This window comes from Babylonia areolata, chromosome 4 (genome assembly GCF_041734735.1).
Source record: "Babylonia areolata isolate BAREFJ2019XMU chromosome 4, ASM4173473v1, whole genome shotgun sequence".
NCBI lineage: Eukaryota > Metazoa > Mollusca > Gastropoda > Neogastropoda > Buccinidae > Babylonia > Babylonia areolata.
Window position 1 is genome coordinate 43,687,798 of NC_134879.1, and position 13,884 is coordinate 43,701,681.

Sequence of the window (13,884 nt, forward strand, 5' to 3'; positions counted from 1 at the left end):
TTTGTTTTTTTCTTTCTTTTTTGGGGGGTTGGGGAGGGCATGGAAGTGGGTGGTAGCGGTGGTGAGTTGCAAGTGTTACGAGTTTGACAACCAGCAATGTTGATTGAAACAAAATGACCAAACATTATACTTTCGAGTTTAGGACTTTTTGTCACGTTTGATTTGTTGAAAATGCATGTATCCTAAGACACACACACTAACACACACTAACACACATGCACACACACACACACACACACACACACACATCACACACACACACACACACACACACACACACACACATATATCACAGGTTTACAGGGGCGAGAAGATCAGCAGGACAGGTAAACTGCACTGACTGTTTACAGCTCTATACAAACAAGGAACCATAGGCACACTGACATGAACATAAAGACAAAAGGAGCCAGAAAGAGACAGAGAAGAGAGACAATCTGAGAAGAGAGAGAGAGAGACAACCAGAGAGAGAAAAAGACACACACAGAGAACTCCAAACTCATAAATCAGAACCTTATGACGCAAGGTGACACACACATGGTATATAAACCAAAGGGGGGGTTGGAGGGGGGGAATAAAACAAAAGAAAACTTTATTTAAAAGTGATAGTAGACTGTACATTAACCATTTTTACATTTTTAGATCCATTCCGCTGGGCAAAGTAAATATAAATAAAATCATAACACAAGCAAAGTAAGAAAAGGTGAGAGAGGAGGAAGTGAGGGAGGAAGACAAACAGCAAGAAAGAGAGGTGGTAACATTTCAGAATTTACAAGATGACTTCAGCCTATAACTTGTATAAGAAGGAGAAGGCATATAATACCCACGACCCTCAGACTGAAAGTCCAAAACTGTAAGCATTTGGATATTGCGGCCATCAGAACTCATTAACAAGATACACAGATGCCTCTACAGACAGACACCAGTGATGACACACAACTCACAAGATCACTTCTAGTATCAGTATCAGTATCAGAAGGAGGCGTCACTGTGTTTGGACAAATCCATAAACACTACACCACATCTGCCAAGCAGACGCCTGACCAGCAGCGTAACCCAATGCGCTTAGTCAGGCCTTGAGAAGAAGAAGAAGAAGAAGAACAGAGAGAGAGAGAGAGAGAGAGAGAGAGAGAGAGAGATACAAATGTAGATGGAAGGGACTGTCGAAACACGACCCACATGATGACTTCCATCACACAGATATACATTCTCTTCCTCAAGTTGAGCAGCGGCAATCAACATGCTGATTTTTTGCTACTTTTTTGCATTTAAAGGGATGCTATATTATCCCCAGCTGGTGAGAAAAAAAAACAATGTAACCTAATATATTTTCCCTAAGCTGTTATGGGAGTAGCTGTATGTGGAGCTGCCAGCAAGCTGCCAACAGTTACCTGTCATCCTAGCCAGCTAGGACCAATGCCAGTCATGAATACAACCGCATACTGTGCCAGGCCAAGAGCAAATAAAAGACATACAGGAGTGTTTAGACAGACAGGATTGATGACACACAACCCACAAGATGACTTAAAACATGCACACAGATACATGTGTAAACAAGAGGGCCTGACAACACACAACTGACAGGACGACTTCTAACACACACAGATCTAGATACATGATAAACATTTGGACTGATGACACACAACTCACAAGATCACTTCCAGCATACATAGATACATCTGTCTATATAAACGTGACTGACTACACATGACTCACAAGATGACTTCAAATACATACAGATACATGAACAGACAAAAGGGACTGAAGAAATTAATAGAACTCACAAGATGACTTCTAAAAAACACATAGAAACATGTATAATCATGCAGCAGTAATGATAAACGATACACAACTCACAAGATGACTTCAAACACACACACATACATGTATGGACAGAAGGGGCTGATAATATTTAAACACCACTCACGAGATGACAGAAAACACATGCAGGTACATGTAGGCCTATAGATAGAAGGACCTGACAATATCACAAGATGACTTCTAAAACACACACAGATATACATGTATAAACAATCAGGACTCACGAGGTGACTTCAGACTCACACAGGTACATGTACAGACAGAATGGCCTGACAAAACTGAACTCACAAGATGACTTCAAACAGCTCCAGCACATTGGCGTGGGGTGCTAGTCTCCTCATGGCCTGGATCTCCCGCAGGTTGTTCACCTGCTCGATGCTGCAACACACACATTCACATGTCACAATTATCAACTGTCACACAACTGTATTGTATTGTATTGTACTGTACTGTATCATGTTATGTTATCAGTCATGTCGTATCATGTTGTGTTGTGTTGTGTTGTGTTGTGCTGTGTTGTATTGTATCATATCATATAGTATTGTATCATATTATATTGTATTGTTTCATATCATATTGTACTGTATTTGACTGTATAGTATCAAATTGTATTACATTTTATCATATCATTATCATATGTTGTATGATACCATATCATGTCATACTGTATTGAATGGTATCATACTGTATTGTGTATTGTATCATATTGTCTCATATTGTAACATATATCATATTGCATTCTATCGTATTGTATCATATCACATTCATATTGTATCATATCATACTGTATTGCATCAAATTGTATCATATACTGTATTACTTTCTGTCACAACAAGCAGAAGGACAGGCATGTCGGCACAGATCAGCAATCAGCACCACCCATATTTATTTTATATTTTTTACTGTCTACAACCAAAGTGGATTTTTCTTCAGACTTTTGTCATGGATAGCAATTTTCTTGCCATGGGTTATACCTACCATATTTACAAGCGCGAAGTGCAGGCTGCACAGAGGTCTTCCATTCATCATCTCATCCCAAAGCCAGACAAGCGCTCAGACCACCACACATGCATTCTGACATTACTGATCGGTCACTTTATCTTCGAGCACCCTAACACAAATACACACATGCGCTCATGTATACCCATACACATATACATGCAAGCGGACAAGCATGTATACACATACCTCAACAGGTATTGAAAAATATGGACTACATTAGTGACAGAATCAGAGAATGGGTGCATGCATGCGAACCTCCACATTGATTTGACATACATGTATGTGATGCATGCAACAGTACTGTCTTCATCCTCTGCTGGGCTGAGGTGGCAAACATCATCTTCTGCTTATTTCATCCAATTCACAGTTTGCTATGTTCAATTGTCTGCCACTCCCAAAAGGAGCAGGATTCAAGCACAAGGAAAAGTGGAGTGAACTATAACAATTATTTTCCCAAAATAAATGCAATGTTCATTGCATGCCTAAACACCACTTAAGTTGGAAGATGCAAACTGTGTATGGACACCCATCTCAAGTATATACCAAAAAAATGGGAACAGCAGAAGAAAAAAAAAACAACATATATATATATATATTTTTTTTTAACACAACAAAAAAAAGGAGACACCACAAGGATACATAGATCTGTCATTCAAAGCCAGGCTAAAAGACTGGGTGGGGCAGCTAGGATGGCAGAATCCATTCTGTGGGTTAACCCCTTGACTGCTGCTGTCGAATATGCTAGTCAGTGAAGGGCTGCTGCCCGAGATAAGATAGCGGCTACAGGTCAGGATGTTGGTCCTTCTTTGTTTGGATTCCCTCCCGTTGAGGGTGATGTTGTTTTTCTTTTAGAAAATCAATTACATAATGTACACAACAGGAAGTGGTTCTTGCACTTAAAATCAATGCCAAACTCATTTCATTTTATCAAGGTTCAGCAGTAAAATAAAACAAAAAAAAACTTCTTCTGGGTTAGGGTTGTGTAGTTATGTAAGGCAAACTATCTGGGCAGACTGTGTCAGTGTGTGAAAGAAAGGGTTTCTGGCAGGCTTTGAAACAAGCCTTGACAAGCTGAACAAACTAGACAGTTCACGACATGAAGCATGGTATTACTGATTTGGTTTGCGATCTGAGGCCCCCACTGTTTATGGTGATGTGGGATTGGTGGAAGTTGTTTTGTTCTTTACAGATTAAGTTGCTGAGACTGAAAGGGAAGGGGTGGGGGTGGGGGGAGGGTATTGGGGGTAAGTCATGAGCCAACTTCGCGCATCAACTGATCAGGATGGAATTATGGATGCAACTTTTCAGGCTGAACCAATATTTTGTTCTTTTCACAGAACTTTTCAGTGGCTTCTTGTTGCCAGAAGAGTGCAGATTGGCGCATGTGGACTTGTTAAATAGCCTGGACCTTCCAAAGGGGCATAACTTTGGAAGACAAAAATATCCCCAGCTGATTTTTGAAGTTTATAAATCTAAGTCTGCGACATCACTTCCCAGCGGTAGTTACGATTTCCTTCACTGCACTGCACTATAACACCTTGTCACTTTTGTAAGCCTTTCTTCATTTTTCACCAGCATTATCAACATTTTCGGGATCCTAAGGTAAGCTACTAATTACTAATTACTGGACGGCTGTTTTCGTTGTTCATTTTACTAACTAGATCAATGTGACTGAAAATATCTCCATACTTTTCATCATCGTTATGAATCACAATCGTAGAAACTCTGCCAAACACGCCACAGCGAAAACAGGCGACCCAAGCAAGAAAGCGGTGGACCAGTGTGCACCATGGATCTGAGTAAGGCGTAACAATGTCCAGGAAATTGAGGCGACAGAGGCCACCGCAGCAGAGTTCCGCGGTGACCATCTTGGATCTGACGCATGCGCTTCTAACTTTTAGACGAAATTCGAGCGATGGCAATGGCGATATACACTGGTAGACAAAAGCAACCAACATGTGCTGTCCTCCGTTTCTTCAGTTGATAGCCTCGATCCACTGCTACAACCAAACACTGGTCAATGAAGTGCCATCGTATCCACACACAAAAAAGAGCAAAAAAAATTAAAAACAGAAGCCTGGTGTTTCGCACGTTATGCCTCTCTCGGATAGCCAATCAACTTCGAGAGCACAGATCATGTGGTCATAAGTCATGCCAGCACGGAACTCTCCAGCGGACAGAAGCACAGCACAAGTGCTTGAGCTAAGATTTCTTGTGTGGTTGAGCAAAAAAAATGTAGAGAACCAGGTAAATGAAGTTACAACTAGAATCAGTGGGAAATATACGTGGCATACTATGAAAATGCTTGATACTTTATCAGTTAGAAAGGACAATCTTGAGGCAAAACGTGCAGCCTGCAGTGCAGAGTCCATTGAAAAAAAATTGTGGAGACAGTGGAACAATAAGTAGAACACATACGGTGGAATTAAGAGAAAAGGGAAAGGAAAAAGAATATCATTGTGGCTAACTCGCCAGAAAGTGACAAAGACTCTGCTGAAAGCAGAAAACAACAGGACAGGGAGAGAGTCAGAAAACTAGTGAGGAAGATTGTCGATGATGTGAACACAGATGAGATGGATTGCCCAGTCACACTTGGCACTATTAAGATTGGTACGAATGCAAGGCCACCACTGCTGAGACTGTTAGAACTGAAGAGACAAAAACGAAAATAAGGAAAAATGTCACCATTCTTAACAAGAATTTCCTTTCACGCCCCTTCTTGTTTCTTAATCATTTGGTGGTTTGCTTTGCATGCCTACCCTAATTTCCTTTTATCATTAATGAAATAAAATCCTACTCATCAAAATCTTGAAAACTGGTTGCATTTTGGGATCACTATCGAGCAGATTTTTTTTTAACTTATCCAAAAATTAAGACTTTGTGCAGTTCTTTTTTTTTTTTGCTTTTTTTGTTAGTGTTCGGACTGTTCCATATGATTAGTAAAATAAAAGTTATAAATGTTAATGTTACAATGTCTTAAGTAAAGTGTTGCCTGATTGTTCCTTGTTTTATCAGATGAACATTAAATTTTGTCTGCGTTGTCAAAGTTACTCAATATATTATATGTCTGAATTAAATCTCCTCTTCATCTCCTTTCAATGACGGCAGTTGCAAGTATCTTTACTATTCTAAGTATGTCACATGTCTGCATTCTTTAACTATTTTGGTGGTTCTCCTTCGATGAACTTTTTTCAAAGCAAAGGATTGTCTCTAAAGGTTTGGATACCATACGGCTGCATTCCCATACTCTGTATGTGGGCAAACTAGATCTTTGTACAAAAAGTATCTTTATCAATAAGTATCTTTATCAATATATAATCAAAGGTTTGGTTTGCTGTAGCAACTGCATTCTGTATATATGTGGTTCAAAGGATAAGTTTCGTAAAAAAAATTACTCCTGGATCTTTTTACTACTAATGTTGTTGCTGCTGGTTCTATTTTTCTGCCTCCAGTTCGATAGTCATAACATATTCCTTTTTAGTGTGTGTGTGTGTGTGTGTGTGTGTGTGTGTGTGTGTTGTGGGGCACTGTTGCTGGCTATATTTGTGTGCCCCCACACCCTACATCAACTTCAAATACGGATTTTATCGCGGCTCTTCTGTGTGCATAAGCTATGTACACGGAGGGGGTTCGGGTACCAACATGACTTCTGAAAACCTGGCATGAACACACAGGAAACTAAAACTCCACTTTCAACACACTATCCATTTGAATCATCGACCTTCGGCGGGAAGCTGACTCACCTCACAACATGTGCTGCTATCGTGCCCATTTCGGGTATTGAGGCAAGTCCCAAAAGATCATTTCCATAATATTCCTGCCCAGCCCTTTCATTACCATTTTACTGCGCAGGTCCAAACCGCCAAGAAAGCATTGAGTGATCGAAGACTTCAAAAACCTTACCACTTAATTTATGTTGTTTATCGAGAGCTCCTTCGCAAAAGCCCAACACACAACGTCATGACTTGTGGAACGACACATTTATTCATGTTCAGATTTACTGCCGTCCGTGGGAATATATATACGTGTTTCACTTTTGCCGGGACCTTTTTAAAGCGTTTACAAAACGAATGCAGCATACGTGCAGCCAACTTCGACTTTGATCAGTTGTCAAAAGAGGGACTCCACGAAAGGCAGCCGGTGAGCGGACCCGGCCAAACCTCGAGACAGGACAAAAGCCACGGAACGTTTGACGGACTCGATCATTGCAAACCCACTTGTGTTTTTGAACAAAACTCGCTGGAAAACGCGTGACCAAAACAGGACGCAGTTCAGTTAATAAAATATAACCCAGCAATTTGAATAAAATGGCAGAGCTGTCTTTTCCACGGTGATAAAGATTATGAGCAATAATTACACGCCTGGTCAAAGACACGAGAGTTGTTTAGCTCCATCAGTCCATGACTAACTACAGAGAATTGATTACTGGATCGTGAGATTCACGTACTGTACTCTTTTTCTTTTTTCTCTCCAAAAGCAGACGTTGTGTAGTGTGCATTGATCAGTCCACACGCTTTGACGCATGATTAAAATGAAAAATTCATGTGCTTGAAGGGAAGGTCGAGATCTGTTTCAGCGACTCACAGGTTTGATTACATTTGTAATTTTGTTAGACCGTGACCTCATTTGGAATATGGGAATGTTGTGTGGTATCCTACATGGAAATATCAATCAATAGCTACTGAAAATGTTCAAAGGAGAGCTACTAAAAATGATGTTGAAGGAATGCCAGAATATGACATATGGACTCGGAGAAAGATTTAAGTATTTAAATTTACACTCTCTGAAGGGACGAAGGATTACGGGAGATCTGATACAGACTTACAAAATTATTAACAATGAGGTCATTGATACTAACATGTTTTTTAGTCTTCGCCAATCAAGCATAACAAGAAATTCTTAAGGAAAAATATTTGTTCAACCATTTTGAACTAACAAAAGAAGATATATAACTTTTCTATTCGTGTTGTTAACACGTGGAACTCACTACCACATTCAGTTAATTTTGCAAAGATACTGACAGTTTTAAGAACGTTCTGGACTGCGATCTAAAATTCGGTAACATATTTTAAAAATTTGACGAATAATTGCTTTGATATATCTAAAATGAAGCATGCAATGCAAACCAAAAAGATACTAATACAAAGAGGGGACGTTTCTACGCCGCGAGGCCTAAAGGCAAAAATGCCAGTCCCTACAACAACTACATTATCTTAAAAGACAAAAACCGATTGTATGATGGCAGAGAGATTTAGAGAGGCATTGACACGTTCCATGGACCACATTTAGCACGAGGTTTGCGGGTTTTGTTGCGCGCCTGCCGCGTACGTGTGTGCTAACGCGTGTGTTCCAGTTCAACAATGTGCGGTAGTTGTTTTTACTTTGAACATTAAGCTATGCCGGAACTTTGTGATTGATTCCCAGCAATGTGTGGATAGGCCCACGGCACTCAGAGGTGGGACGGATGGATCGATCGATAGATAACTATAGATACTTTCCCCCCATAGCCTGACCTGATTCCCTCAGTGAAGGAGTGCCAGGATTACCTACTCCGTTTTGTTTATTTTTCGCATGTCACATTCAGTGCATCCAGTTTCAGTTAAAATTTACTCGTGCAGTGGCGATGTTTCCGGAATGAAATTCATGCTGATGCTCCTGTGGAAAGTGGCCATTATGAACAACTACAAAACGAAACAAAAGAAAACAAACAACAAAATAATATGTACAGTGCTAATTCTTGCGCAGAAAAAAATCAAAGCGCTTTCACAACCAACTTTCACACGCACGCATAATTCTAAACCGAAGGGATGAAAGACAAAACTCGGTCAACAATTTGTGGCTGCATATATGTTGATTGGGCAGTCACTGCAGTTTCTCTCTTTCTGAGTGTCTGTCCAGACGCAACAGAAGCAGCACTGCATTGAAACAACTATTCGTCAGCTTTCAGCTTGGAAGTCTGGCGGGGGTTGTCCGAATTCGCCTATTAATTCACCATCTGTATATCAATTCCTGACGGAATCGCGGCCTATTCACAGTTCACCTTTGTCCTCAAGCATATGTTCGCCTCTTTTGCCTCCATGGCATGCCACACTCACAGAGCTGAATCCAAACCTGAGCTGCCCGGTCGTGTGTTCGCTCACAATCACTGTCGAAAATGCACACTGACGCAACGTTTTTCCCTGGTCGTGAAATGCGTGTTGAACGTGACAAGTTGTTTACGCCGAATCTGAAACGAATTCACACCCTCACACATTTACATGGATTTATGAGCTGAGTGAAGCAGACACGAGTGGTATTTCCTCTCATGAACCCACCCCAAACCGCCGGCGTCAAACAGTTGTACATCAGCCGAGGTAGTAGTAGTAGTCGCTGGTTAGAGGCAAAGTTGGCTCCGAAGCTTTTCAACAGCCCCATCTTTGTTTCGCAACATATCTTGGTTCAACGCTTCGTTATCCGGTGTATTTATTCGTCAAAAATTTTTTTTTCAGGTTTAATTGTAGACAGTTTTAAGGATTCGTCCAGTTGATCCTCGAAAACAATAGTACATGGCGATTGTTTTAGATGAGATGACAGTTCATTCCATAAATTAGTAACTCTGTTACAGAAACAAAACTTTCTTATGTTGGTATTTCAAGTGAACGTTAGTACACTGTTTTTTCATCGACATTTCTTGTGGAATTATACTGAGAATATTTGATCTCAAGACGCATCAACATGACTGTTAAAAGGTTCATATGTCTCAATAGGATCACCATGTATTTTAAGGAAAAATAATTCTAAACATGTTAATCAATCATCATAAGTCACACGCCTAAATTCTTGCGCAAGCTCTGCGGCTTCTCTCTGCACCCTCTCAGTTGCAATAGATTGACGCTCGAGATGTTCAGTAGACTGACGCTCGAGATATGGGCACCACACAGTTTCCAAATGCGGTCGAACCACAGCTTTATATAGTTTTACAAAAGTGTCACGGTCAAGATAAGTAAAAGTTCTTTTAATTATTCCAGTCATATGCTTCTCTTTATTTATGCAGTTCTGCATGTTCTAGAAAAAAAAAACTGTAAAAACTGTAGAGAGCTGGGGTGGGGTGGGGGTGGGTAGGTGCAGTGACTGGGTGAGTATGTGAATTATTTATTTATCATATTATATTTTCATTTTTATTTTTTATTAAATTTATCTATTTATTTATTTATGTGTGTGTAAATTATTTATTAACTGATTCATTCATCTACGACACACACGCGCGCGCCCGCGTGCACGCACACACACACACACTCTCTCTCTCTCTCTCTCTCTGTCAAAACGGATTTCAGCCCGGGTGGTTCTCTTTCTGCTCCAGTGGGCCGTGGGTTTCTGTGGCGGGTTTCCCTAAGAACCTATTGTACGTGGCTGATGTCATGGCACTGTCCGCTTCCTTACTGACATCAGGATTCATTGATTCCTTCAGTCACGCAGACACGTGGACAGACAGTCAGGCAGGCAGGTTTGCAGATAGGTAGACAGGCAGGTAGAAAGGCAGGTAGACAGACAGGCAGATAAGCAGACAGGTAGACAGACAGGCAGGTAGACAGACAGGCAGGTAGGTAGACTGGCAGGTAGGTAGACAGGCAGGTAGGAAGACAGGGAGGCAGACAGGTAGACAAACTGGTAGGCAGGCAGGCAAGCAGTTTTGGGGCATAGGTATATTCGAGGAAAAAAAAATTGAACAAGCTGACTGAATGACTGACTGCCTGAAATGGTTGGCTGGATGATAATGATTATAACAATGATGATGATGATGATACACTGAAATAGTGGGTTCAAACCTCTCGAAGCACGTTACAATAACGTCAGACACAAAGCACACAAGAACACACAAAAACACACATATATAAACACACATACGCGAGCGCGCGCGTGCGCACACACACACACACACACACACACATACACACACACACACACACTCACACACACCAGCATGCATACATGGACGCACACAAACACGCACAGAAGAAATAGACGTGGATCCATAAAAATGTAGATATGGAATGAAGAACCTTATGTGAACACAACTTGAAAACAGGAATGTTTTTAGAGTTGTTTTAAAGGATGTGAGCGAAGGACTGTTATGGACTCAAAGAGGCAGTGAATTCCAGCTTCGTTCAGCTGAATAACTAACAGCTCTCCCGCCGTGAACAGTTATATCTGTTATGCATGTGTTGGGGTATGTGTGAATGTGTGTCTTCATGTTTTACATTTATTTGCTTATTTATCATCATTGCTGTCTTATTTTGTATTTTTATTTATTTTTTTATTTTTATTTTTTTATTTTATTATTATTATTATTATTAATACTACCTTTTTCTATATTATAATTATTATTTATTTATTTATTTATGTAAGCTTATCTATTATTTATTCCCCCTTTTTTTTTCTTTTTTTTTTTCTCAAGGCCTGACTAAGCGCGTTGGGTTACGCTGCTGGTCAGGCATCTGCTTGGCAGATGTGGTGTAGCGTATATGGTTTTGTCCGAACGCAGTGACGCCTCCTTGAGCTATTGAAACTGAAACTGAATCTCCCGCCGTGTTTTTCTCTGCTGACCTAGAAGCTGAATGGCACGATGGACTTTTACTTCAGACAGACCGACAAAAAAGACAGACCGGCCTGGGAGCAAATGAGATAGAGAGTAGGGGTAGGGGGTGGGGGGATACAGGGGGGCTGCTATTGTAAGTGCACGCGTGATTATGCAGGAGGAAAGAAAAAGGCCCCGTTCTTTTCACACTCCATACAACTCCCCTTGCTGAAATTATCAACCACCACAATGTCAGTCATCATTCTTACGCGGATGACACTCAACTTCAGAAAAGCAAGACCTTTCTTGGACGTTCAGAACTGGATGACTCAGAATAAATTCCAATTAAATGCCAACGAAACTGCGGAAGCAATGCACACAGGAAGCAAACAAAAACTCTCTTCTATCGCTATTGACCCAATAAATAATTCTGTCTCTTATTTCCAGCTTCGTCATGAAAATCTACCAGCCAGACCTGTGTAACCATGCAACTAGCAGCCAAGACGACGCATCAATTTTATTCCGACGGAAATAGTCATCAACCGACGCAACATCTTAACTCATCACTTATCTCAGTGTGTCTCGGGTCGACGATTATAACTCTCTTTTGTTTGGTTTTATTTTCATTTGCCAGTTTCATCCCTTCACTCCTTTCAACGCATTAAAAGAAAGGGAAAAAATCTGCCGCTCGACTCGACATCAGGAAGAACAATCTGAGCACACTATTTCTACCTCTACATTGCAGTCTCTCCACTGGCTCCCTGTCTAACACAGAATACAAGATCAGCACTCTCTGCCATAAATGCAAAAACAAATCGGTCCCTTGCTGTCTCTGTACCTGCCTTCACCTCTACAACCTCATCTCGCTCCCTTCAATCTTCCTTTTCAGACCCACTCTGTTTCTGTATTCCCTCATTCAAACACTCCACTATCGGCCACCTCTGTTTCTCTCGGTCTCTGGACCTTACACATGGAACGATCTCCCTCTATCGCTTCGTCAGGTCTCTGCACTCAGCTCTTTCAAGTCTGGCCTCAAACGTACCTCCTTTTTGAAATAGCTCCTCCCCCCACCTCTTTGCCCCCTCTTTCCGTCCACAGTTTCCCTGGCCTTCTGCAGCTTTTTTTTTTTTTTTCAAATATTAATTATAAGTTTTGTCTTTCATCTTTTGGTTCAGAGTTATACGTGCGTGCAAAAGCCGTGAGCGAAAGCGCTTTGATTTGCCTCCGATCGATACTGAGCACCATAAAACTGCACGAATCATTTATTTATCATTGGAGGCTTACCCTTTACTCTCCTCAGTTTTAATGGTTAATCGACCATGGCAGAACGTCAACGGTACCTGTCTCGCACGCGTAAACGGTGCGCTGCACGCGCGCGCGGGCACGTGGTGTGTGTCTCTCTGGAGGAGGAAGGTGGCAGAATGGTTAAGGCGCCTATCGGCCTACACAGTGTTCGTGACTGATGAGGGTCTAGGTTCGATTCCCGGTCTCTCCTTTTCTCCCAGGACTGACTTGAGAAACCGAAACTGTCTGAAAATGTTTGGGAGTCCTTGCATAGAAGCGTGTGTGTGCACGCAGTCGAGACGTTCCTGCTATATATTTTATCTATTGTTGTTGCTGTTTTTGTTTTTGTTTTACCCAGCCAACTGCACAGGGCCATAATAAATCACGACTGAACTACTGTAAATATCGGCCCACGTAGAATCACGGGGAAAAAAGCATCTGTGAAAGAAAATCCGGCACAACTGCAGTCACATTCACTCAGGTCATGCACATAAACCCAGGAATGACATGCCTCTGACGTCGACGGTTCCGTTAATTTTTCATCAGAGGATTAAAACAACTAACCCGAACATAAACAGCACACAAAACAATGAAACTTTATTTTAAAAAAAAAATCATAACAAATATATATACATAAAAAACTTACTTATAAGTTACAAAATCAGAAACATTTGATAGGTACCTCACACATCCCAGGCGCAAAAAAAAGTATACACCACAGAGTGCCCAATTATCACGTGAAGAAAAAGACACACACACCCTCCCCCAAGAAAAAAAAATCAAAGCTTTCTTGAGAAAAACAACAACAACAAAAAACATGTTAGTGAATGGACCAGCAAGGCAGAAAAGAAGAAACTGGGACAAAAGAAACAGAAAGTCATTGAAACAAAGAGAGCGACAGAAAGAAGGAAATTTCCAGCAGAGAATTTCCAGAAGGTTTACACTGAAAGAGTCCCCTGGACCCTACAGGAGAGGATGGAGGGGGGGGGTGAGGATGGGGAAGGGGTCCTATATACTTCTTACACCCTCGTCGTGTCCTGGCTTTTAAGATAAGGGCCCCCCAGCTGATACGACCCACCACCACCACCACACGCAACAACACACAACTCACGCTGCCAGGCGCGAAGACAGGACCCAGTGAGCCGTGACAGACTTTACACCACACACCAAGAGAAAGGGGGCCAGAACGGATTGAGGGGGGGGTGGAGTATTTGGGGGGGGGGGGG

The 13,884-nt window shown here is 41.3% G+C and overlaps 1 protein-coding gene across 4 annotated transcripts in view; it reads right to left on the reverse strand.

The window, feature by feature from the left end:
- Positions 1-13,884, reverse strand: part of LOC143281205 (MAPK/MAK/MRK overlapping kinase-like) — a 66,534-nt gene that overhangs the window by 27,167 nt on the left and 25,483 nt on the right. For all 4 annotated transcript variants that reach the window (XM_076586275.1, XM_076586278.1, XM_076586277.1 and 1 more), the window contains exon 3: positions 2,107-2,196. In XM_076586275.1, coding sequence (XP_076442390.1) covers positions 2,107-2,196 — 90 coding nt within the window. The remainder of the gene's footprint in view (positions 1-2,106; positions 2,197-13,884) is intronic.